General features: G+C 44.0%; 1 protein-coding gene and 1 long non-coding RNA gene across 4 annotated transcripts in view; one reads left to right on the top strand and one right to left on the bottom strand.

Annotated features, from left to right (window-relative positions):
• Positions 1-2873: 2873 nt before the first annotated feature.
• Positions 2874-26372, bottom strand: part of LOC114111478 (uncharacterized) — a 52911-nt gene continuing 29412 nt past the window's right edge. The window contains exons 8-16 of one of the 2 annotated variants that reach the window (XR_009598801.1): positions 24966-25055; positions 20641-20714; positions 18168-20145; positions 16846-17015; positions 16575-16729; positions 10193-12588; positions 9904-10074; positions 6415-7965; positions 2874-4957 (exon numbers count right to left, since the gene is read on the bottom strand). This is a non-coding gene — a long non-coding RNA (uncharacterized LOC114111478). Of the gene's footprint in view, positions 4958-6414; positions 7966-9903; positions 10075-10192; positions 12589-16574; positions 16730-16845; positions 17016-18167; positions 20146-20640; positions 20748-24965; positions 25056-26372 lie in introns of those variants that run through there. The other variant, XR_009598802.1, reaches the window with a different exon arrangement.
• On the top strand, positions 19713-24096 carry TEX13B (testis expressed 13B). Of its 2 annotated transcripts, XR_009598800.1 has the most exons (3): positions 19713-20199; positions 20651-22737; positions 23293-24096. XR_009598800.1 is itself a non-coding variant. In XM_042242463.2 (2 exons), exons 1-2 carry the CDS (start codon positions 19741-19743, stop codon positions 21347-21349), a joined length of 1158 nt encoding a protein of 385 aa, XP_042098397.2. In that variant the 5' UTR covers positions 19713-19740; the 3' UTR covers positions 21350-24096. The 2 variants fall into 2 exon arrangements, 1 of the variants encoding a protein (XP_042098397.2); XM_042242463.2 differs by having other exon boundaries at positions 20651-24096.

Raw genomic sequence — 26372 nt, forward strand, 5'->3', positions numbered from 1 at the left:
TAAAAGAACTGCCCACTGCTTACCTAGCATGACGTTAGGTACTGATGGGTTGCTTTCCAGGCCAGCCTTAAATGAATGGCAGGGAAAATGGTGTGCTAAGGCAGAAATGTGTTGGTAAAGTTTTAACTGATGGCTTAGATGGTCAAGAATCCACCTGCAATGCAGGAGACCCAGGTTTGATACCTGCGTTGGGAAAATCCCCTGGAGAAGAAATGGCTGCCCACTCCAGTATTCTTGCCTGGAGAATTCCATGGACAGAGGTGTCTGGCAGGCTACAGTCCATGGGGTCCCACAGAATCGGACATGACTGGGCACTAACACTCTAAAGTTTTAACAATCAGCTCTCTGAGGGAGGGGGAGGAGAGGAGGGCGATCCTTAATTTGTAGCATTTGCCTATTTCTATGTTGTAAACACACCCACTATGACCAATTTTAAGTTACCAAGGGGATGCAGAACAGAACACCATTATTTAACATTTCCACTATACAAATACAACAGATGTGAATTACCTCAAGAGCACAGATGATGATGTGATAAAAATAATTAGGACGTCATGTTCTACAATATTTATCTTTATTAAAATTTATTTAATTGCAGCTTTATATCATGTGGTTTTTTAAAAATGGCTTTAACAACTGACTTGAAAAATTCCTGAAAATGTAACCATCAACTTTCACCAGTATGAGCCAATTCTGGCACATCAGTGAAAGAACCCCGGAAGTCACTCCTTTTCATCATGCACATGTCTCCTTCCCACTTGTCTACCACAAAGGATTGGAAACAAACCGTTTGCAATGTACTCCTTTGATCTGAACTCTGCCTTTAGTGTACTAAAATGAGCAAGACCAGGAATAAGGACACAAGTTCTAATCCCAGTCTTAACATGAATTGGCTGTGACCTTGACCTCTTTGGATTCCAAGCTCCTTATCCATAGAAGAAGGGGCTTAGACAATTGGTGTTCTTAAATGACTCTTTCAGACACATTTGTGTGTGTGTGTGAGAGAGAGAGTGTTTACAACTCTATTGAGGTGCAATTCATATACAATAAACTAGATATATTTTAAAGAGTATAATTTGATGAGTTTTGTCTGAAATAATCACCACAAATAAGAGAAAGAGAACATCCATCACACCCAGCTGTTCTCTTGTGCACCCTTATGAATCCCTGCCTCTCAACCGTCACTAGGTACCAGTAATCTTTTGTCACTATAGAATACTTTGAATTTTCTATAATTTTATAAAAATGGAATCATACAGTATATATGTATTATGCTTTTTTTTCTGCTTACTTTGGATTAAATTTGATCTTCTTTTTCTAGTTGTTACAGAATCTGAGGTTATTGATTTAAGAGCTTTTCTAAAATAATGGTTCAGTGCTATAAACTTCCTTCTAAGTACTGCATTAGCTATATCCCACAAATTTGTATGTCTGTTTTCACTTTCATTCTTTTTAAAACACTAACTTCCCTTGAGACTCACTCTTGAGCCATGGATTATTTACACGTGTGTAAATTTTTCCAAATATTTGGAAGATTTTCCATACATCTTGCTTTACTGATTTTTAATTTAACTCCATTGTGGTCAGAGAATACATTTTATATGACTTAAATCCTTTAATATTGAGAGTTGTTATATGCTCCAGATATGGTAAATATTCAATGTGCATTTAGAAAGAATGTTTTCTATTGCTGTTGGGTTGAGTGTTGTACAGGTGTCAATTAAGTCAAATATATCGCTATTCAAATTTTCTATTTTCTTTTTAGTCTATTCATTATTGATAATGGCACCCCACTCCAGTACTCTTGCCTGGAAAATCCCATGGACGGAGGAGCCTGGTAGGCTGCAGTCCATGGGGTTGCTAAGAGTCGGACACAGCTGAGCAACTTCACTTTCACTTTTCACTTTGATGCATTGGAGAAGGAAATGGCAACCCACTCCAGTGTTCTTGCCTGGAGAATCCCAGGGATGGGGGAGCCTGGTGGGCTGCCGTCTATGGGGTCGCATAGAGTCGGAAATGACTGAAGTGACTCAGCAGCATTATTCATAAAATTATGGATTTGTCTCTCCTTATTAAGTCAGTTTTTCTTCATGTATTTTGAATTTGTTATTAAAATGCACATATATTTAGGGTTATTATGTTCTTATGATCAATTAGCCACTTTATTATGAAATAGCCCTCTTTATCTCTTTACATTCTTTCCTTTGCAATCTTTCTCTGATAATGTCATTCTAGCTTTTTAAAAATTAGAATTAACATAGTGTATCTTACTCTAGCTTGTATGTTTAACCTATTTGTGTTTTTATATTTAAAGTGGACTATCTATGAGCAGCATATGTCTGAGTCTTTTTTTCCATTCTACCAGTCTCAGCCTTTAATTTGGGTTGCTATAAAACCACTGACTTTAATATGACTCCTGATACAGTTCTGTTCAAAACTGCCATCTTGCTACTTTTTATTTGTCCCAACTCTGCCTGTTATCCAATGCGTAGAAATGGTTGTTTCCCATAATTTGCCCACTTTTGGAGTTGTTCATGTGAGAGAGCAAATCCATTCATTGTTACTTCATTATTGCTGGAAGTCAAAGTCCTCTATGTTATGTTTTTCATACTGATTTGTTATTTATATTTGGGTATTTGTTATTATATATGGATATTAATCTTATCTTTGTATGTGTACCAAATATGTTCCTCCAGTTTATCAATATTCTTTCAACGCTCTTTATGGTGATTTTTCCATGAAGCAATTTTTAATTTTGATTATCAAATATTTATCTTCCTTTGGGTTTTTATGTCATGTTTATAGATGCCCTATATTATCTTCTAAATTGTCACAGTTTAAAAGGAGAAAAATAACTTCTCAGTATGAATGAGTTTTATTTTTAACACCAAGTTTATTAATTATAAAAGTAATACATGCACATAGTAAAAATCTAGTAAAACAGACTACTAAAGATGAAAACGAAAAGTTCCTTTCCTATTCTCCCAATGCCCCTGCTTGCCAACTTCCTCTTGCCAGAAGTAACTCTTTTTAGAAATTTCTCATATATATCCTTCCTTACACACTCTGGACACATACATACATACGTATACTTATCCTTTTTGTACTCAAACAGGATACACACGTTAGTGCATGTGCACACACACACACAGGATTGTGCAAATTTTTCATTTAACATTGTATTTTTGAGTTCGTAATGTGACTGAGATTTATCAGATAGACTGACAGCGGGACCAGCGCAATCACAGAACATGGTAGGGAAGGCGCACGGTAAAAGGCAGATTCATCTCTGCAAACCCAACACTCAGCAAAAAACGCCTGACACATAATAAATCCTCAATAAATGTGTTAAACAACCGAAAGGAAAGAAGAACTTGAGAAAACTGGAAACAAATTGCTATCTTGACCATTCTCAGGCCAGACTGGGTCTCGTAACTGAGAGTTACCACCTCCAAGGGCAGCAGGGAACAGTACCCAATGACAGATGAGAACACGGAGTGGCTAGACCTCTTGTCTGCAATCACTTTCCACTGTGTGTCTCTCTCCCCACTAGATTTACCACCTTCAGCACACACATTTAGTTCAAACGCACAGTTCACACTAACTACACAGCAAGAAAATCTGGGAGCTCAAAGACTACACATGTCAGCTATATTACAGGTACAGGCTCATACAAACAGCTACCATTAATCAGTACCTACTGTGGGGTAGGTACTAGGCTGGAAACAACAGCGCTGCAAGGTTAATGTCAATCTACTCCCATTTTATAGATTAGAAAGCTTAAGGCTCCAAGAATCCCAGTGACTTATTCAGGGTCACACAGCTAGCAAGCAGCCTCCAGAGACAGCTCTACACCTTAATCAGGTAAGCCTACTTTTCTGTCAGTCTCACAGACTCTGTGATATTTTCCTTGCCTGGCATTCCCTTTCTCCATTTGTCTCATCTGGTGTTTTGTGGAAGCCAGGCAGAGATAGAAACATGTGGTTGTGGATCCATCCTAGGCTATGGAATATGTTGTGAAGGATGAGAGGTGTCAGTCGTAAGCAACCATGAAGAAGGACACACATGTGGGGTAGGTCTTGAAAGTTCAGAAGGAGGATGGAAACTGGGTACTGGAGAACACCTTCAGAAGCCTAAGATATGAATATCATGGCAGCGCAAGAAACTCTAACACAAATATTCTCCTCTTCCTAAGTGCTTTTGGTGAGCTACTTATGAACATGGCCCTTTTGTCTGCAGTCTCACAGCTGCCGGTCAGTATAATCCTTTCATTCTCAAGGCCCACATTAAGTCTTACCACCATGAAGCCTTTCCCTATTAATCCACTCATTCCTCTTACTTTCTTTTGTGAATTACAGTTTTACTTAAAATCAGCACCATAATATATAACATGTGTGTGTTTGTACACCCTCTTGTCCTTGAATCATTTCAGGTATTTTGTCTCTTTCGGTGGACTCCTTCATGGTTGGTTTTTTTTTTTTTTTCTATTGTTTCCCTGTCTGGTGTAAGTTTTGGGAATCCTGGTTGAAGGCTAGTCCCAACTCTCCCACTAATGAGCTGTGTGACTTGGAGCTCATCACACCCTCTCTGAGCCTTATTTTCCCACCTGAGGTTTTTGTAAAAACAGTAAATATTGTAACACAATATACTGATGTAAGGAATTATTGCTGAAGAGATTTCAACTAAGGTGCTTCCTTTCATCTGTTACATTCTATTTAGTGGATGGTTCTACATAAGGAATAGCAATCACTACTGCTTGTTTCACACTAGCATCCTCAGCAAAGGTTCCGAGCAAGAATACTGCACACCTGTTACAGATGGTGCCAGAGAGAGAGGAGGTCTCTATGCAGCTGATTCAGGGACTCTCCTTGGAAACTACCAGGTGATTCCAGGCTTGCTCACGTTTAAAGCTCCTATTTTTCTGAATGTTTCTTCGTGTAAATGATCTGTGTCAACGCTATGAAAAACAAAAAGAATCTTGTGTCAAGTCAAGCCGACAGACGCCTTTAGTACCTTTCTTAGTCTTTTAAGGATAAGATTCCCACTCACACTTGTGGCACATCACCACTCAGTCACTTCGCCCACCCTGGTATCTGCCTCCTCCCTTAGTCTTAACTCCTTTTCTTAGACTGAGAAAAGAAAATTCTTAACTTCCTCCTGAACTCGCACTTCTATCCCTCGCTTGCCTTTGCTGAAGGTCCTGTATCTATAACCTCTCTATGAGCTCTTTTCTCTCAGCCTACAAACTGGCCTATCCTTTAAAAAAAAAAAAAGAGAGAGACAAAAAGGAGAACTACTCCACCCTCTGCCAGCAGCTATGACCCGACATTTCCTCTCCTACTCACAAAAATCTTGAGAAACCAGTCTCCACTCCTTCTCTACTTCCTTATCTCCCATCTTCTCAAGGCACTGCAAGCTGATTTCCAACCCCATCACAGCACTAAAAGAGCCCTTAACAAGGTCATCTATGGCCTCTTAATTGCTAAATCCAAAGGACACTTTTCAGTACTCATCATTTTGCATTTGATACTGCTGAGCAATTCTTCCTTGAAACTCACTTTTACCAAAGCTTCCAGGACACCTTTCTCTCTTGGTTTTCTCTATGGGTTTTCCTTTCCAAGTGGTGGTTGCTTAGTCACTAAGTCATGTCCGACTCTTTCGACCCCATGGACTGTTTCCTTTCCATACTCACCTCTTAGAAGTTGGTACTGTCCAGGGCTAATTCCCCAGGGATGTTTCTCAGCAGTGCTTCTCTTCTCAATGTCTCTAGAGGAATCTCATCCACTGATATGGCTTCAGCTGTCACCTCCAGGGAACAATCCTATACCCAACTGCCTACCTACTAGAAAACTCCCCACGATATCCTACAGGTAATTCAAACTCCACAGGTGTATCCCCGATCAAAACCTACTGACTGTAAAAGAAGGTATAAACTCTTTCAAGTGTGTAGTGAGTTACAGATTTTAGTTTTTAATGGATAGAAGCTAATTTTTATCTAGCAAAGGCAAATGAGTAGCTCTGCTAGTTATGCAATTGTAGGGTAAGTAAACATTTAATGCCATGAAGTGTAACAAGATGTTTAGAATTTTTTGAATGACTTAGCAAAAGCTGTCTTACCTCCTGACATGTACAACTCACTGCTGGAGGAGAAGTAGGCCAATATGCTTAGGAATCCTGGAGGTCTCCTGAGACTAATGAGACCACCTACTCCGAACCCCTTCTTTCCAAATTTAGAATTAAGAACATGTGTCAGGGTGATTTGGGGGGCCTTTATCCAAGGCCCAGTGCCTAAGAAAGGCACCAAGGCACCAAAAATAAAATATCTTGAAGAAAGAAGAGGGCGTAAGTGAGGCTCCTGCCTCAACTCATGGGCTTACATTTTTGCTAGCAAGGACTGGCTTCACACATACATACCTGTGGCTGATGCAAGGAGCTCTTCTAGACCCAGATCTTCTGACACATATGGTATTTTAGAGAACAATGACTGCACATTTGGGTGAAGACTAAAATATATGTAAGCTAGGAGTCCAGATATATAACACTGCAGGGCTGGGAGGGATCCACACCAGTCAGAGCATCACTGTCCAGTCACCAAGCTTCTGTGGGATTGGGAAGATCAGTCCTCAAGATGAGCGCCATGTGGCAGTAAGAAAGAGAACCAGAAGTGGACTGATTTTCCAACCAGCTTTGGGAGCAAAAGTGGCTCCATTTTCAGGACCAGTTTTGGAAAGGTGAGGGAAGGCCCTTAAATGTACTACACTCAGATATGTGAGAAAGAAGAGTGACAGCTGAATCTGTACTCAGAATCCTGTAAACACATCTTACTAATCACACATGGAATACAAAGCCTTGCTTATACCCTCAGTTTCATTTCTTGACACATTCTGCTTTGCACTTTATGTTCCCATAATAGCAAACTTCCTAGACATTTCCCACCTGTATTCCTATCAAGTACTATAAAATATGTTGTTTATTCTCCACCTTTGCTCATGCTAGCTCCTGAGTATAGACTTACCCTTCTCCAAAGTTACCCCCATTTCCCTGGCTATAGTCCTGAGCCTCCTGAGCTGGGTGAGTTGTCCCCCGCCACGGTTCCCTTCAGTTCAGTTCAGTTCAGTCGCTCAGTCGTGTCCGACTCTTTGCGACCCCATGAATCGCAGCATGCCAGGCCTCCCTGTCCATCACCATCTCCCGGAGTTCACCCAGATCCACGTCCATCGAGTCTGTGATGCCATCCAGCCATCTCATCCTGGGTTGTCCCCTTCTCCTCCTGCCCCCAATCTCTCCCAGCATCACAGTCTTTTCCAATGAGTCAACTCTTCGCATGAGATGGCCAAAGTACTGTAGCTTCAGCTTTAGCATCATTCCTTCCAAAGAAATTCCAGGGCTGATCTCCTTCAGAACGGACTGGTTGGATCTCCTTGCAGTCCAAGGGACTCTCAAGAGTCTTCTCCAACACCACAATTCAAAAGCATCAATTCTTCGGCACTCAGCCTTCTTCACAGTCCAACTCTCACATCCATACATGACCACAGGAAAACCCATAGCCTTGACTAGATGGACCTTAGTGGGCAAAGTAATGTCTCTGCTTTTGCATATGCTATCTAGGTTGGTCATAACTTTTCTTCTAAGGAGTAAGCATCTTTTAATTTCATGGCTGCAGTCACCATCTGCAGTGATTTTGGAGCCCCCAAAAAATAAAGTCTGACACTGTTTCTACTGTTTCCCCGTCTATTTCCCATGAAGTGATGGGACCAGATGCCATGATCTCCGTTTTCTGAATGTTGAGCTTTAACCCAACTTTTTCACTCTCCTCTTTCACTTGCATCAAGAGGCTTTTTAGCTCCTCTTCACTTTCTGCCATAAGGGTGGTGTCATCTGCATATCTGAGGTTATTGATATTTCTCCCGGCAATCTTGATTCCAGCTTGTGTTTCTTCCAGTCAGGCGTTTCTCATGATGTACTCTGCATAGAAGTTAAATAAGATCTTGTAATTACCCTATTGCATTCATCACTTCATGTGTCTGTCTCTACCACTAAGTCTACGGTCCCAGAAGAGTACAAATCGAGTCTCAAGTTATTCATTCTTGTCTCCTAGCACCTGGCACATTTGCCTAGCACATAGTAGATATTCAGCAAATGCTTGCAGAATGAGTGAAGGTAAGCATGGTAACTCTGAGGCCACAACCTCTTTTTTTCCCCTCGATCTTCTGAATGTCTAGACACCTAGTCTATATTGAACACATCATTAACTGTTTCCTTGCCTTGCCCTCAGATGCTCAAAATTAATAACTGGCTTCCTGTATGTTTTTACTAAATGCAAAGGACTGAGCTAAAAATGTTTACAGGGGAAAATACAATGAGAAATAAATTCAGACCTCACACTCAAGCAGTTCTTAGAAAGCAAACTGCTTCATTCAGCTTTTACCATTTCCAGACAGGACTCCCCTTTAAAGAGGCTCTCCTGGACTTATCCCCTATCTAGCCTACCACATTAAATGATCAAGTTTTCCTCTCACCTTACTTGGGTAAGTATATATTTCTACTGATTTCAGTGTTGTCTGTCTATATACACTCTAATGTTTAAAATTTGAGGTCAGTGTATGGTGTCTATTCTGTGAACGTGTATCCTTTCTTTTGTATTTTGAGCTATTACTGCACACTGCTATCAACTTATAATAGATTGACAAGTTATAAGGGTTTGAAGGTTGGCCTGAAAACACAGTGGAAGTAGATTGGTTAAGACAAAGGGTGAGAGAGACAGGAAACAGTGCAATAATCTACAATTAAAAAAATAAATAATAGCATGTACCATCTCAAAATAATTTATCCATGATATCATTTAGGACCTTTGCTGAAGCTTACATACTATAGAGTGCTACCACATTAAATTACTTTAAAGAAACATTAAGATTGATTGTTGAGTTTATTTCAAATTGCTGACAATATAGACTCCAGTCACCTTTTTTTCAGAGAAAGACATCATGGAGGTCCCTAAACCCCTGAGGTTTATTATGTTGTGAATAAATACTCTGGAGTCAAATAGACTTCACTTTGCTAGTAGAGAACTAGCTTCTGTTTCAGCCAAACTTGCAATCAGGGCTTTATGCTGTTTTCATTTATGTTTCAATCCATCAAATTGGCTTTGGAATGTGGAATTTTTGCACTCAGCCGTTATTTTCCATTATGTGTTCCAGTTCTGAATGACAGAAATAAATGGCCATTTGGCCACTGGTTAGCTGCCAAAAGAGAATAGCTATATCCTAATTAAGAATTACTTTGTGTGTTATGCCAGCCTGCTGAGCTGGCAGATGGACACTGACCTGAAAGGGTGATGACCTCCACTTTCTATAATTATAATTCTGTAATAGCTTCATATCCCTGCATCTTAAAGGCTCTCAACATGTAAACCACAAGCCCTCTATCAGGTATTAGAAGAAGGGAAAGGGTCTAATATTTATGGAGTATATCCTATGTGCCAGGGTTGCACATTCATAATTAATGTCTTGCTTCATCCAATCTCCATGCTAACACCAGGTAGTCAGGTACTACTCATGTTGGCCCCATTTTATAGATAAGGATGCTAAAGTTCAGGAAGGTAAAGTAATAATGGTCACATAGCTAGTAGATGCCAGATCTAGTACATAAGCCAGACCTAGCAGAATGTGGATTTGCTGCTCTTTTTCCTACACTCTGTTTCTTTTCTTAGCAATGACATCTAGGACTATCTGTTCTTTACCTCTCTCCTTGCCTGTGTCCAGGGAAAAGGCCTATTTCACTTACCTCGATATTTTGCCTAGGCATGGTCTGTCCTTAGTTCTTTTCTCACTGCAACGGCTATGACCAAACCAGAACGCCTGTCCTGACCCCCTCTCTCCCACTTCCCCCACCACTATAACTTACTCGAATGTTTGTAGTTTACATATGGGATGAAGCAGTGCATCACACAGCATTTGAACTCCAAAACCTTTAAGGTGATTTCCACTGAAGTCTAGCAATGTTAGGTTCTCATTTCTGCTGAGGACAGAGGTGAGGGCTCCACAGCATGCACCTGTGAAATGGCATTCTGCTAGCCTATGGGGAATTGGGGATTCAAGAAAGAAATCTGTTTACCCCAAGTTTCATAATGACCTTCCATTTCATACACAGCTGGAACAAGAGCCCAGCGAACAAGGAGTCTCTGTGAACTTACCACAACGTCTGTAGCTTGCAGGAGGGGTGTTTCAGCCCTTCACAGAGCAGCTGCATGCTTTCATCCCCTAAGGCACTGGCACTGAGTTCAAGGACTCTCAGGTGTCCACTGGTGTACAGTGAATTGCATGAATGCTGACAACACTCTCCAGTTAGGTGACAAGTCCACAGTCTGCCAGGAAGTAAGATAGATAAGGCTGGCATAATTTCATCAGGATTGGGTTACTTTAGATATTGGGTTTACCCGCTAGAAAAATACATTAGAAAATCAGTTTGTCATGTAAAAAAAAAAATCCGTTGGGCCAGGGCCAAGCAGAAATTGTGGAGAGAGGAAGATTTATTCCCCCTAAATTATCGAGTCATCATGTTTCGTTGGAGATTGTATCACCAGGCCAGAAAAAAAATCATTTAATTTGGGGAGCTGCTCAAACATCAAGGAACTCTGCCTGTGGCTCTTGTCCACGATACTTACACCAGATCCTTTAACTGACAGTCAGGCTGTTTTAATCCTTCACACAGCAATTTCAGTCCCAAATCTTCAATTTTGTTATTAATTAGAAGCAGCCTTGTCAGGCTCCAGGTAGAGCTTAGGACTTGGGTGAGGGACTCACAACAAAGTGGAGAGAGGGAACATTCAGAAAGCCTGCAGGTATGGGGACGCCAACGTTGCTGTTACCCATGGCAGGAGTCCTGCTGAACCTCAAATGCAATGCCCATGAGAAGGACAAGGATGAGCAGACACTTACACAAGATTCTTGGTTATACCATTCACATGACACAGACCTTCACAGAGATGCTGTACTCCTGTGTCCTCAGGGAATTGGCAAACACAAACAGCTCTTTTAAAGTCTGACTCACTTGCAAGAAAGAAAAGAGATAGACACAGCTTCCATCTGTCAGGTAACATGTGTTCAAGCTACCCAGAGACAAAAAAGAAAAATCAGCCACTGCTGTCATTGAACTTCCTGGGAATGTTTTCCCAGCCTTCTCATTTAGCTAAGTCCTAGTTATCCTTCAAGTTCTAGCTCCTGGCCCACCACCTACACAGTGTCCTCCTGAGGGCTCCAGCCCACAGTGACCTTCTCTCTTTCCCTGGGCTCATCTGACATTTCTGAATGATTCTACAGCATTAGGCACTTGATTACACATTCAACTGTGTTGCTCTGTTTCATATCTATGTGTCTTTAAGGGCAGTCTTGTCACTTGCTATCCTCTTGATAAATCCATTCACGTCTAGCCCAGTGTTGGACACATAGTAGTATTCTTTATAGAGTTAATGTTTAATTAGCATCACTCCTGTAAACACACAGGATGGTTGTATACTGGAGAGAGCATGGGATATGGATAAGATAGATTTTAGAGTCACATCTTGACTATACCACTTTTGTACAGAACAGTCTTTTGGACTCTGTGGGAGAGGGCGAGGGTGGGATGATTTGGGAGAATGGCATTGAAACATGTATAATATTGTATATGAAACGAATCACCAGTCCAGGTTCAATGCATGATACAGGATGTTTGGGGCTGGTGCACTGGGATGACCCAGAGGGGTGGAATGGGGAGGGAGGTGGGAGGGAGGTTCAGGATGGGGAACACGTGTACACCTGTGGCGGATTCATGTTGATGTATGGCAAAACCAATACAATACTGTGAGGTAATTAGCCTCCAATTAAAATAAATAAATTTATATTTTAAAATATTTATTTATTTATTTTTGGCTGTGCTGGGTCTTTGTTGCTGCATGAGGGCTTTCTCTAGTTGCAGACAGTAGGGGGATACTCTCTAGTTGCAGTGCACGGGCTTCTCATTGTAGTAACCTCTCTTGTTGTGGAGCATGGGCTCTAGAGCACTCGGGTTTCAGTAGCTGTGTCACACAGGCTTAGTTTCCCACTGTATGTGGGATCTTCCTGGACCAGGGATAGAACCTGTGTCCCTGCATTGCAAGGCAGATTCTTAACCACTGGACCAACCAAGGAAGTCCCTGACTACACTAATTTTTAGTGGTGTGATGCTGGACAAGTCACTTTCCCCCCCTAATCCTCAAAGTTTCCTCATCTGTACAATGAGGCTAAGAAAACCCACCTTATATAGTTATTTCAAGGAATGAATTATGTGAAATAACTTCTGGCAAGCACCAAGCATAGATCCTGCCACAGAACAGGCATTCAAAAACTTCAGTAGTTGTTAAGATGACAGCAGATAGTTCTAAAAACTTACTCTTGCTTCTCCACCTTACAGTTCGAATGTCTGAGACCCTCACGGAGAAACTTCACCCCTGTGTCCCCCAGGAGATTTTCACTCAGGTCCAGCTCAGTGAAGTATGGATTGCAAATGAGAACAGAGGCAAGATATCTGCCAATAGTCTCTGAGCTTCCAAGGAGAAAACTAGCAGACAACCTGGAAAAAAAGAAAGACACAGAATTGGCCACTCATTCTCTACCTGCAAAACATCATGAGAAAAGATAATAAGGTCCACCTATATGAGACCCCCATCCTTGAATATGTCACAGCCCCCTTTTACCTATGACAGGGATTTGTACATTGACCCCACAACACTGTATGCCCCAGTGAGAACTCAATAAATGTTGACTGCCACCAAAAAGAAAAGAATTGGAAGGAAATAGCAAATGACCTAATCTCATTTTAATTCCCAGCATGAATTTTATCACTCTCATATCTTCTTTCAAATTACAGCAGAAAGTGCTATAATCATCCTTAATACAGTCAAAAGATCTTTCCTTTCCTCTTATCTATAAGTTCATTACTAATTAATAATTTGCCATCCTTAGAGAGACATCAGCATCATCCATATAATATTTCTTCTTGGACACAAAAAGTGGTTTTTACTGACTTTCCTGTGTTCTCGATCTTTGTCTCTCCATATTAAGCAGTCCAATTCCTTAAACTGTTTCCCATCAACTTTCTCTGCTATCACTTTCAAGAATTTCTATGATATACACTACAACATCTGAGTCCTCAATTTTTCTCTTGAGTTACCAGGCTCCAAACACAATCTTGAAGAGGGCTCATAAAGACATCATGTATACATATTTTCCCAATTTAGAAATTTTAAATAGAAGTATTTTAAATAAAAAATTAATTTCAAAGTGGATTTAGAAAGGTTTAATGCTTAAGAGCTTTTACAATAGAAAACGCCAAATATACATTGTGATTGTTAATTTTATGTTATCAAGTTGCCTGTCAAGGTACCCAGATTTTTGGCCAAACATTATTCTAAAAGTTTCTGTGAAGGTACTTTTTAAATGAGATTAACATTCAAATCAAGATTAACATTTAAAACACGACCAGGAGCTGACTGTGGCTCAGATCATGAACACCTTATTACCAAATTCAGACTTAAATTGAAGAAAGTAGGGAAAACCGCTAGACCATTCAGGTATGACCTAAATCAAATCCCTTATGATTATACAGTGGAAGTGAGAAATAGATTTAAGGGCCTAGATCTGATAGACAGAGTGCCTGATGAACTATGGAATGAGGTTCGTGACATTGTACAGGAGACAGGGATCAAGACCATCCCCATGGAAAAGAAATGTAAAAAAGCAAAATGGCTGTCTGGGGAGGCCTTACAAATAGCTGTGAAAAGGAGAGAAGTGAAAAGAAAAGGAGAAAAGGAAAGATACAAGCATCTGAATGCAGAGTTCCAAAGAATATCAAGGAGAGATGAGAAAGCCTTCTTCAGTGATCAATGCAAAGAAACAGAGGAAAGCAACAGAATGGGAAAGACTAGAGATCTCTTCAAGAAAATTAGAGATACCAAGGGAACATTTCATGCAAAGATGGACTCGATAAAGGACAGAAATGGTCTGGACCTAACAGAAGCAGAAGATATAAAGAAGAGGTGGCAAGAATACACAGAAGAACTGTACAAGAAAGATCTTCACGACCCAGATGATCACGATGGTGTGATCACTCATCTAGAGCCAGACATCCTGGAATGTGAAGTCAAGTGGGCGTTAGAAAGCATCACTATGAACAAAGCTTGTGGAGGTGATGAAATTCCAGTTGAGCTATTTCAAATCCTGAAAGATGATGCTGTGAAAATGCTGCACTCAATATGCCAGCAAATTTCGAAAACTCAGCAGTGGCCACAGGACTGGAAAAGGTCAGTTTTCATTCCAATCCCAAAGAAAGGCCATGCAAAAGAATGCTCAAACACCACACAGTTGCACTCATCTCACACGCTAGTAAAGTAATGCTCAAAATTCTCCAAGCCAGGCTTCAGCAATAGGTGAACCGTGAACTTCCTGATGTTCAAGCTGGTTTTAGAAAAGGCAGAGGAACCAGAGATCAAATTGCCAACATCTGCTGGATCATGGAAAAAGCAAGAGAGTTCCAGAAAAACATCTATTTCTGCTTTATTGACTATGCCAAAGCCTTTGACTGTGTGGATTACAATAAACTGTGGAAAATTCTGAGAGAGATGGGAATACAGACCACCTGACCTGCCTCTTGAGAAATCTGTATGCAGGTCAGGAAGTAACAGTTAGAACTGGACATGGAACAACAGACTGGTTCCAAATAGGAAAAGGAGTGCGTCAAGGCTGTATATTGTCACCCTGCTTATTTAACTTCTATGCAGAGTACATCATGAGAAATGCTGGATTGGAAGAAACACAAGCTGGAATCAAGATTGCCGGGAGAAATAGCAATAACCTCAGATATGCAGATGACAACACCCTTATGGCAGAAAGTGAAGAGGAACTAAGAAGCCTCTTGAAGAAAGTGAAAGAGGAGAGTGAAAAAGTTGGTTTAAAGCTCAACATTCAGAAAACGAAGATCATGGCATCTGGTCCCACCACTTCATGGGAAATAGATGGGGAAACAGTGGAAACAGTGTCAGACTTTATGTTTTTGGGCTCCAAAATCACTGCAGACGGTGACTGCAGCCATGAAATTAAAAGACGCTTACTCCTTGGAAGAAAAGTTATGACCAACCTAGACAGCATATTCAAAAGCAGAGATATTACTTTGCCAACTAAGGTCTGTCTAGTCAAGGCTATGGTTTTTCCAGTAGTCATGTATGGATGTGAGAGTTGGACTGTGAAGAAGGCTGAGCGCCGAAAAATTGATGCTTTTGAACTGTGGTGTTGGAGAAGACTCTTGAGAGTCCCTTGGACTGCAAGGAGATCCAACCAGTCCATTCTGAAGGAGATCAGCCCTGGGACTTCTTTGGAGGGAATGATGCTAAAGCTGAAGCTCCAGTACTTTGGCCACCTCATGTGAAGTGTTGACTCATTGGAAAAGACTCCTGATGCTGGGAGGGAATGGGGGCAGGAGGAGAAGGGGACGCCAGAGGATGAGATGGCTGGATGGCATCACTGACTCGATGGACATGAGTCTGAGTGAACTCCGGGAGACGGTAATGGACAGGGAGGCCTGGCATGCTGCGATTCATGGGGTCACAAAGAGTCGGACACGACTGAGCAACTGAACTGAACTGAACATTTAAATCAGCACACTTTGAGCAATTTACCCTCCATAATGTGGGTGAGGCTCATCCAATCAGTTGAAAGTTTAATAGAAAAGACTGACCTCCTCGGAAGAGAAAATTCTGCCAGGAGACAGCACTAGCTCTCCTGTGTCTCCAGTCTGCTGGCCTAGCCTACAGATACTGAACCTGCCAGCTGCCATAATCTGAGAGAGCACCAATTGCTTAAAATAAATCTCTCTATATGTTTATTCACATTTTACCTCTCTGTTTCTTTGAAGAACCCTAATTAGTCAGGGTTCTTCAGAAAAGAAGATATATATATGGTAAATCTTTTACCAGAGTCATTACATGGACTTTGGGCTTCCCAGGTGGCACTAGTGGTAAAGAATGTACTTGCCAATGCAGGAGATGTAAGACGTGGGTTTGATCCCTAGGTTGGGAAGATCACCTGGAGAAGGTCATGGCAACCCATTCTAGTATTCTTGCCTGGAGAATCCCACGGACAGACGAGCTTGGTGGGCTACAGTCCACAGGGTTGCAAAGAGTCAGACATTACAGAGGTGACTTACCACACATGCATGTGGACTGTGAGGTCAGACACATCTGGGTTTCCTATTGTGTCTCTGTCATGTTATTTAGCCTTATACTATTGGGTTTCTATTGGGTTTCTCATCTGCTAAAATGGGGACAGTAACCTGAATCTTGCAAAGCTGTTGTACACATTAAAGGAAATCAAAGCACTCAGCACAATGCTTAGCACAAAGGAATTGCTCAGTGAGTTTTCATTATTGACATTAACGTCATTGCTACTTTCACTGTTCTTCCTCTCCATGACTCCTTGAAATGTGTTTTGATTATACAACATCCATCTTGAGCTGCACTTTATAAATTTTTTCTTGCAGTATGAAAACTAATAGTGACAACTTACTTGAGCTTCTGTACTTTGCAATTTGGATCTTTTAAGCATTCACGGAGCAATTTCAAAGCCAATGCTTCCAGTTTTGTTCCACTAAATTCCAGCTCAGTGAGCCACTGATTGGTGCTGTGAACAGTTGCTAGTGCACCACAAGAAGCAGGTACAACCTTTAGAGAACATAATAATGACCTCATTACTTTATTCATGCTCTCCCCCAAAACAAAAGAAACTGACCAAAAAATTTACATGAACACAAACAACAAATTCTCCTGCTCTCAGTTACCTCAATGTCTATAAGATACAGTTTGGCTGTTTTAATCCTTCACACAGAAACTTCATTCCAGAATCTTCCAGGGTGTTTTCTACAAATCCCAAATCTGTCAGATACCGGTTGGTTTCAAACACTAAGGCAAGGTCTCTTCCATAAGAGGCTTGAGGTGGCAGAAAATCAGTCTGTGTGGAGAAAAAGCATTTCAGAGGAGAAAATAGAACTCTCTATGAAGGTACTTGTTTGCCTCATTACTGACGTAATGAATTATTTCAATTCATTCAGCAATTAATTTATTAGGTGCTAACCACTGTGCAAGATGTGAAAACACAGAAATAATTAAGATGCAGCCTAGATTCTGCCCTCAAGGAATGCCCAGTTAATAGGGAAAATTTTTAGAAAATCATGAATTATAATACAGTGTGGAAAGTACTGCATGTGGTACGCACAAGGCACCATGGAGACACAGAAAAGTGGCACAATCCAGCCTAGCCTGTGGGAAGGGGTTGGAGGATCAAGAAATACTTATAAGAGGCACGAACACTTTAGTTCTGCTTGAAAGGGTAATAAAGACTGAACAGGAATTAGGTGGATGAGGAGAATGGGAGTGGGGAGAGCAGGTGACGCTGAGGAACAACCTGTTCATAAAGCAGCCTGTGCAAAAGCCAGGAGGCAAGAGAGGGGAGGCTTCAGTTGAGAAACTGTCAGTTACTTGCTATGGGCTACTTTATAACACTGGAAGATAATATCAAACTGTTAACAATGGTGATCTTCCAGGTAGGAGGGAAGGGTTGGATTATATAGGGAAACATTTACTTTCTAGTATTTAAATGATCAGAAATTATCAGAAATAAACAGTTTAAGAAATGTGAAAAACATAATACGTTTATTATAAATAAATTTTACAATAGAGAAAAATAGAGAATAAATTTTTTTGAGAAAGTACTGTATCCTTACCACCCAAAAATAACCACTGTTAAAACTTTGGTATGTAACTTCGCAGACTTTAAATGCATGCATACATATAAGACACTTGCTCGGACACGACTGAGTGACTTCACTTTCACTTTCTATATGCTTCCACTCCTTTCTCCAAGATCATAGAAACATATGCATGCGCACACGCTCCTGCGCATGTGCGCGCATGCTCCCGCGCACACAGAGGATTTGCACATTTTACAAAAATATAGTGAAGTCGCTTAGTCATGTCTGACTCTTTGCAACCCCATGTACTGTAGCCTACCAGGCTCCTCTGTCCATGGGATTTTCCAGGCAAGAGTACTGGAGTGGGTTGCCATTTCCTTCTCCAGAGGATCTTCCCGACCCAGGGATCGTACCTGGGTCTCCCGCATTGCAGGCAGATGCTTTGCTGTCTGAGCCACTGGGGAAGTACCTATTTACAAAAATGGGACCAGAGAAAACATTACTACTTTACATACATTTTGTCATTCAGTCCTCAGGCCGATAGATAAAAACTGAGACAGTCACAGCACATTATATAGTAAGTGGTAAAGTAGCACTCAACCTGAGAGCTGGCAAGTTTATCTTGTAGGCTTGGAAATACCATCAGAAGCTAACAGAGACAGAGTCGGGTCCTTATGACAGGGTACGGCAAGAGACAAACCTGGTGCACAATGGCTGCAAGCAGGGCCGGGGGGAGGGGGTGGGGGAACGGTGGTGGTGGCAGTGGTGGCAGAGGTGGTACACGCTGGAAGTAAACAAATTTAAGACACGAGCATGTTTTGGGAATGGATATGGCCAGAGACATTACTTTGCCAACAAAGGTCCATCTAGTCAAGGCTATGGTTTTTCCAGTGGTCATGTGTGGATGTGAGAGTTGGACTGTGAAGAAAGCTGAGCGCCGAAGAATTGATGCTTTTGAACTGTGGTGTTGGAGAAGACTCTTGAGAGACCCTTGGACTGCAAGGAGATCCAACCAGTCCATTCTGAAGGAGATCAGCCCTGGGATTTCTTTTGGAAGGAATGATGCTAAAGCTGAAACTCCAGTACTTTGGCCACCTCATGCGAAGAGTTGACTCACTGGAAAAGACCTCTGACGCTGGGAGGGAATGAGGGCAGGAGGAGAAGGGGACGCCAGAGGATGAGATGGCTGGATGGCATCACAGACTCGATGGACGTGAGTCTGAGTGAACTCCGGGAGATGGTGATGGACAGGGAGGCCTGGCGTGCTGCGATTCATGGGGTCCCAAAGAATCGGACACGACTGAGCGACTGAACTGAATTGAACTGAGGCGATGGGGAATGAGGCGGTAGTCAGGTTCCACTTCCTGCCTCCAGGGGGCAACCGAGGCCACTGAGAGATGGGGGCTATTTCCTGTTCCAGAATATTCCATCTCTAGAAGGGTCCGGCCCCTGAGTGGGACAAACCATTATGATGGGGGGTTGAGAATTTTGGTATTTGATTACAAGCGCTTCATGTTCTTGGTTCTGAGTCTTTTCTGACCACTCCTATTTCTTCCCACCTTCAAACACTTGCAATACTGCAGGAGGTTCCCTTATGTCTGGGGGAGGGGAGAAAATCTTCTACACGCACCCCCCTCACCCTCGCAGTTTCCGGGAGTTGGAACATTCCCGAGGTAAAAACCTCGAAGGGTAGGCCGGAGCTTTTCTTTCCTTGGTGCCTTCGAGGAGAGAGAGGTACCTTTTGGGTGTGGTAGACGGTTTTGTTTGGCCTGTACTCTCACTGGTCAGGAGGTGAGGTTTGGTGGGAGGCGTCCTGGGGCAGGGCAAAGGGTCTTTAGGAGGGTGTACCATGTTGGGGGAGGCAAGCAGAGAAGAGGAGATTCATGGGGTGGGGGAGGGGAGGAGATTCATGGGGTGGGGGAGGGGAGGGGGATTGATTCATTCATCCCCACAGAGCCAGCCAAGCCCCAAAGGCACTCAGTCGTCATGGCCTTGAAATCTGAGGACGTCAGTAGTGGGTTCCGGCATGGCAAAGTGATGGCTTTCATCAATGAGAGGATGTCCAGGCACGCGAAAGGCCCTGAGTTCTACCTTGAGAATCTTTCTCTGTCCTGGGAGAAGGTGGAAGACAAGCTCAGGGCCATCCTGGAGGACCGCCTGGTGCCCAGCCAGGCCAAAGAGGCCTGTGCCTGGAGCAGCCTGGCCCTGGGCGTGCGCTTCGCCTACAAGCAGAGCCAGTTACACAGGCATAGGGTGCAGTGGCTGCATGACTTCGCCGGACTGCACAGGTCGGCAGCTCAGGCGCTGGCCTCAGACCTGACGTTGCTCGCGGCACAGCATGAGGTGGAACGCAAGGAGGCGGCCTTCCGGCTGCAGTTGACCCAGGCCAGCCTAGCGGAAGTGCAGAAAGAGCGGGACCTCCTGAAGTGGAAGATCTTCAAGGCCGTGAGATTATCGTCGCCTGCCCCGCGCGCCCCTGCCCCCCCACACGCGCCCCTGCCCCCCCCCGCGCGCCCCTGCCCCCCCCGCGCGCCCCTGCCCCCCCCCGCGCGCCCCTGCCCCCCCCCGCGCGCCCCTGCCCCCCCCGCGCGCCCCTGCCCGACCCCGCCCCCCCCCGCGCGCCCCTGCCCGACCCCGCCCCCCCCCGCGCGCCCCTGCCCGACCCCGCCCCCCCCGCGCACCCCTGCCCGACCCCGCCCCCCCGCGACTCCCCGCTCCGCGCCCCCCCCAGCTCCTCGGCCCCCCCCCCCCGCTCTGCGCGCCCCCCGCCCCCGCCCATTCCGTCCTGCTGCCCCGCCCCCCGCTTCACCCCTCCCCTGCCCCCCGCCCCCCCCCTCTCCCCCCCCCCCCCCGCCCCATGTCAGGGCAGGTCGCAACTCTGCTCACTTCCTTCCAGGAGCTGCGGTCTTCCCAGGCGGCACCAGTCACAGAGGGGCCAAGCCGGGCCCCTGCCGGTGGGGCTGGAACAGAAGGAACAAGTGAAGAGGAGGAAGAGACAGGGGCCACTGCTACTACTGCTGCAGCTTCTGAAGCCACAGGAGGAGGAAGACAGGATGATGCAGAGGGGGCGGAAGCTGCCAAGGGGGCAGAAGATCTGAGTGCAGACCTTATGCAGCTTCTTGGAGTTGTAGACCAGAAAAATTACACTTCTGGCGGGCAGAGGGAGGGAGATTTTGGGTCAGTGGAAACAGCCATGTATTCTTTCTCTGGGATGCTCAAGCCCGAGGCAACAGTCTCACCTGAACCCCTTCCTGTCCAGCTCCCTGCCTCATTCACATACTCATACTCATGCCCCTTATCCCCCTTCCCGGATGCACCAACACCATCCCCACACACATCTCCACCACAAGCACTGTTCAGAGCAGGAGCTTCATCTCAGACATCTCCCCACTGGGGATCCTCTGATTTTAGCTTGTGGTCTGATGGAGGGATCCAGGGAATAGACCCTCAAGGAGGAGACAGGAACGACTCTGATCCCCTTCAGCAGCTTAGACTTCCAGTATTTCACAGGCCTGGGAATTGGGATTGCCCTTGGTGTAAATCTGTTAATTTTTCACTGAGGGGAAATTGTTTCCACTGTGGAAAGTGTATCTGACTACAGAGCCCTCAAGTGAATTCAGAAATGTGAAACAACAAAAATATATTCAGCGGGGGGAAAGGTGGGGGAGGGGACTGTGTGGTGTGGAGTCAGGGGAAGAGAGGGAGAATGAGGTTAGGGGAGGAGGGTAGGAGTTGAGGAGGGTGTAGACAGTCTACACCCTCCCCAACTCCTACCCCATTTCCCACCCTCGTTGACCCCCTTTGTGTTCCAGGGGCTTCCCTGGTGGTGCAGACAGGAAGGGATCTGCCTGCAATGCAGGAGACCCTGGATCAATCCCCTGGGTCAGGAAGATCCTCTGGAGAAGGAAATGGCAATCTACTCCAGTATTCTTGCCTAGAGAATTCTTTGGACAGAGGAGCCTGGCAGGCTACAGTCCATAGAGTCACAAAAAAGTCACACACGACTGAGCAAGTATCCACACCGCAGAACTGCTGCAGCTTCTGTTTGTATTTCTTTTCCCAACCAGAGTATCTGTTGGACCTGGGCAGCCAGTATATAACACTCCCACTTCCTACCCCCACCCCCACACTAAGCTGTAGATGATTGGACCAGGAATGGACATTTGACCAATCCTGAGCCAAACAGTTTCACATGGGACATGTGACCCATCCTGAACCAAATATTCTGAGAATCTGAACAGAGGCAGATTCCATAGTCCAGATGATGTTGGGAAGTGAAGCAGTGGGTCACTGGGAGTTGGGGTCAAGGTCAGAGTCATGAACACCAAGGCCACAGCTGAGACCTGGCCCTGGCTGTGGGGGAACAGAACTGTGCTTTACAGAGGCCAGGTGTCTTAGAGAATGACATTGTGAGGGCCCAGGAAGCAGAGAGGCACAGACAAGCAGAGAAGAGTTGATCCTGTGACCCCAGAGATGGAGAGTGACAGCCTGACCACTTTTCCACTTCCTGCAGTTTTGCTGAGTGAAAATCCACAGCAATCCTCTGTTCTTTAAGCTAACTTGAACAAATTCTTGTTCTGGGCAACCAGATTTTTGCCAAGCCAGAAATTTATACCAGAAGAGAAGTTGCCAATTGTAAACCATCAAAGATGTTGGAACTGACTGGTGAGGTGCATCAGGGAGTGATGGGTAGTGGGGCTTCCTGCATCCCAAGGCTCCAGGAATGAATTGGACAAGCAGCTCATTCATGTTCTGAGAGAGTTACATGAGAAACAATTAAAGCAGGCCTGAGGTTAACCCTGGGCTTACAACAGGGCAGAGATTCACCTCCTAAGGGAATCCCTCAGGGCTTTGTACAGAGGACGCCAGCACCAGCTGCAAACAAGGACAGTTCTCGTTGTTCAGCCTCATGATAGGAGAATCCTCCCCAGTCCCCACTTGGGGACAGGCAGATCTGAACAGGGAACTTGTACCACTTCCAAGGTGAGTCAGCAACTGATAGTGCCTGGAGGGTTTGCTGGTCTAGACCACTGAACAAAGGATGCCATCCTGAGATTTTTCTCCCCCCATCACCAGATTACAGTGGGAGGGGAGTCTGGCTACAAAGCTCCTAGTAAATTCAGAAATGTGTAATAGAACATACCTGATGGGAAATCAGTTTCCAGAGGGAGGGGGTAGAAGGGGGAGGATGGTGTGCATCTCCCCATCTGATGCCTATAAGCTGTGTTACTGCTACTGCTAAGTCATTTCAGTCCTGTCCGACACTGTGCGACCCCATAGACGGCAGCCCACCAGGCTCCCCCATCCCTGGGATTCTCCAGGCAAGAACGCTGGAGTGGGTTGCCATTTCCTTCTCCAATGCATCAAAGTGAAAAGTGAAAGTGAAGTCGCTCAGTTGTATCTGACTCTTAGTGACCCCATGTACTGCAGCCTACCAGGCTCCTCCATCCATGGGATTTTCCAGGCAAGAGCACTGGAGTGGGGTGCCATTGCCTTCTCCAATAAGCTGTGTTGAGGGGAGCTAAATGTATGTTTTAGCCCACAGATGGAAGGATGGATCGAACTGAGACAAATGGACATCGCCTTGGACATCGCCTGGGGACTGTTGACCTAGATACTGAAGCTGTGGTAACCTGGGACACCCCTGCAGTAACTGGATGTGACTTTGGGCTATATCTGGTTAGAGCACATGTTAACAGTCATCAGGATTAGAGGCAAGATCTCTATCTTCCACTTGTCAGAAATTTCTCTGGGCTTGTTTATATCTTAGGCACTGTTTCCAAACCTCAGAACTCTTTGACATTTGAAGTTAGATAATTCTTGTTTCAAGAGGCTGTCCAATATACTAGGATGTTTGGCACAATATTTGGCACAATCCCTGGCCTCTACCTACTAGATGTCAGTAGCACCTCACCCCCACCAAAACAACTCTTGACAACCAAAAATATCTTTATATGTTGCCACATGTCCACTGGACGGCAAAACTGCACTGATTGGGAACCATGGAGGCAATGAAATACTTGGGAGTAGTTGAAACAGGGGGAAGAAAGTTGCAAGGGGTGGGACGCTAAGAGAGGAAAAGTGTTCATTGGGTCTGGCCATGTCTGATCTTTAAGCCAGTCTGGCTGGGGGGTGGGCAGAAGCCCAACTGCAAGGACTGAGGAGTGAGCAGAAGTGAGGAAGTGCAGTTACTGAGGGGGGGGGGGGTGGTTCTTCAAGGACCCTTGACTGTGAGGTAGATCCTGCATACTGTATTGGAGGCATGTCCACTGTACTATTCAATGAAAAAATATGAGTGTCATTGTGTTTTTGTGTGTGAAATAAAACTTCCATTAACTTCTGTGTGTGTGTATGCTATGTATATTACAGATTTATGTGTGCCTTATGCTATAGATTTATATTTGAATATGCAAAAGAAAGCTGTCTGGGAAGACATTTAGCAAACAAGCTATTAACTAGGGAGGGTGGTAGGATCAGGATTAGAAGATGGGAGGCAGAAGTAGGTATATGGAGTTGGGTGGGGTATGGGGCAGTAGGGTGAAGAGCCTTTATATTTTTATATACTTTTGTGTTGTATGAAGTAAAATAAATGCTCACAAAAGTACAAAAAATAAAAAGTGAATTTACTGGCTTGGGTGGGTTTGGAAAGGCCACCTCTTCCTCTGGGACAAGAGGGAAGGAAAGCAGACACTAATCTGTGTGGGGGGTAGGTGGGGAACCCAAGTGGCTCCTATTTGTGTGTTTACGATGTGGACAGACTAGACAAGGGGACCTGAGAGTGAATAAGAACATAAGGGCAGGGTGTGGGGTGGGTGCTTCTGAGCAACTGCACTTGGGGAATAACTGAGGAGGAGGGTGGGAGTGAGGAATGGAGGGAGAGAAAAGGACCAAAGGGAAGACTGGGAGTCTGGAAGGAAAAGGTGGGGGATGGAGTAAGGCAGGTCCAGAAGGGGCACCAGACACAAACCTCTAGGTATTACAGCCTGACACCCACTTGCTACAGCAAAAAGTAACACATACAAAAGGGGAAGAGGCAGGAACGGTTGGCAGAGATCTCTGCCTGACTCCCTACCCCTTCTAGGCTTGTAGCGTATCTTTTCATTTGCTGCTGTGCTATGAAGAAGCTCAATGCCAGTTATACTTTGTTTTCAAGTCCAGTCAGATGGGAGTACCTGCAAATACCTAAGAGTTTAAAGCAAGGTCCAACTTACTTCAGGTCTTTGATTTTACAGTATGGATTATGCAGTGGTTGGCAAAGCAAGTGTAGTGGACAGATTGGCAAATTGTGCAGCTGGAAGGTCCTAAAAGATGCGAAAGCAAAAATAACTTAAAATTATTAAAGCAAAATTTTAAGTAACAGGCTTATTTTGGCATGTCATCTTAGTACTAACTTACAAAAACCTTAGGAATTAATACCCCATTTTGCAGATAAGGAATCAAGGCACAAAAAGTAATTTGCCCAAAGTCAAATAGGAACAGAATGAAGTTAAGTATTCAGGTTTGTCTGACTCCAAAGTCATGGTGCTGTGTCCCAGGCACTGAGGTAAGCACTTTACGCACAGTTTATTTTATCTTGTCCTTAATCCAATGACAGGTATTGTAATCAGCATTTTGCAGATGCTCCGAGAGGTCAAGTGACTTGCTTAAGCTATCTGTACACTATTACTGATTCTTGGCTGTCAGTACTCAGAAGAATTCATGACAATAATTGAGAGCTAGGAACGTTTGATACAGTTGACCATTGAACAATGTGGGGATCAAGGGCACCACACCCCTGCAGCTGAAAATCCACATAAAACTTTCCAGTGAGCCCTTCTTATCCCTCCATATTGGAGGTTCTGCATCTGAGAATTCAACCAGCCTCAATCCTGTAGTACACATTTATTGAGAAAAATCTGTGCAGTTCAAATCTTTGTTGTTCAAGGACCAACTGCAGTACACTCTCACTTAGTCAACATGCCTTGAAGAAGAGGTTTTTGTGGGCTTTTGGTGTTTTATTTGATTAAATTTTGGAAAGAATTTAAGCCCTCTGATAAAGGTAATGGGTTGAGGGGTGGGGACTCCATCTAAGGCTGATTTTCTGGAAACATCAAATGAACAAAACCCCCTTTTTGTTTCCATCAGTGCTTACTGTATACTGTGTGTATTGTGCTCAGTGTATATTGTCCATTATTTTACTTTATAATAGTTGGATTGAAGCTGTCATGAATTCATGAAGACACGGTAGCCAAGGTCTTTCATAATTCCAAGTCCAGGTAACTTCTCCTACCCCTTCCTTTCTGGTCCCAAACACAAACTCTTGCTGCACCTCCCTTCCCCCCTCACTTCCCACTAACACACATACCCCATGCTCAATTCCATCTCTATGCTACTGCCCACTGAGGAACTAACAATTAGCAAAAAAAAGACTCAGGTTAACTCATTTTTCAAGTTGAGCCTTCTGCCCACTGTCATCCTTCTCAACGTCCCCTACCCTTCACCTGATCCCACAACTAGAAGAGAGGCACTGTCCATATTAACCTGAGTATTGAAAACAGACTTGATCAGTGGCATTTTTCTTGAGTCAGTCAGTAGAGCTGTACTTTGCAGTATACAGAGTACATATTGTGTAAGTGGTT

Source organism: Ovis aries, chromosome X (genome assembly GCF_016772045.2).
Source record: "Ovis aries strain OAR_USU_Benz2616 breed Rambouillet chromosome X, ARS-UI_Ramb_v3.0, whole genome shotgun sequence".
In the NCBI taxonomy this organism is placed as follows: Eukaryota; Metazoa; Chordata; class Mammalia; order Artiodactyla; family Bovidae; genus Ovis; species Ovis aries.

Coding starts and splice junctions, on each gene's coding strand:
- TEX13B (XM_042242463.2), top strand. CDS start 19,741: ATGGCCTTGAAATCTGAGGACGTCAGTAGTGGGTTCCGGCATGGCAAA. Junction 20,200..20,650: donor AGTGGAAGATCTTCAAGGCC/GTGAGATTATCG, acceptor ACTTCCTTCCAG/GAGCTGCGGTCTTCCCAGGC.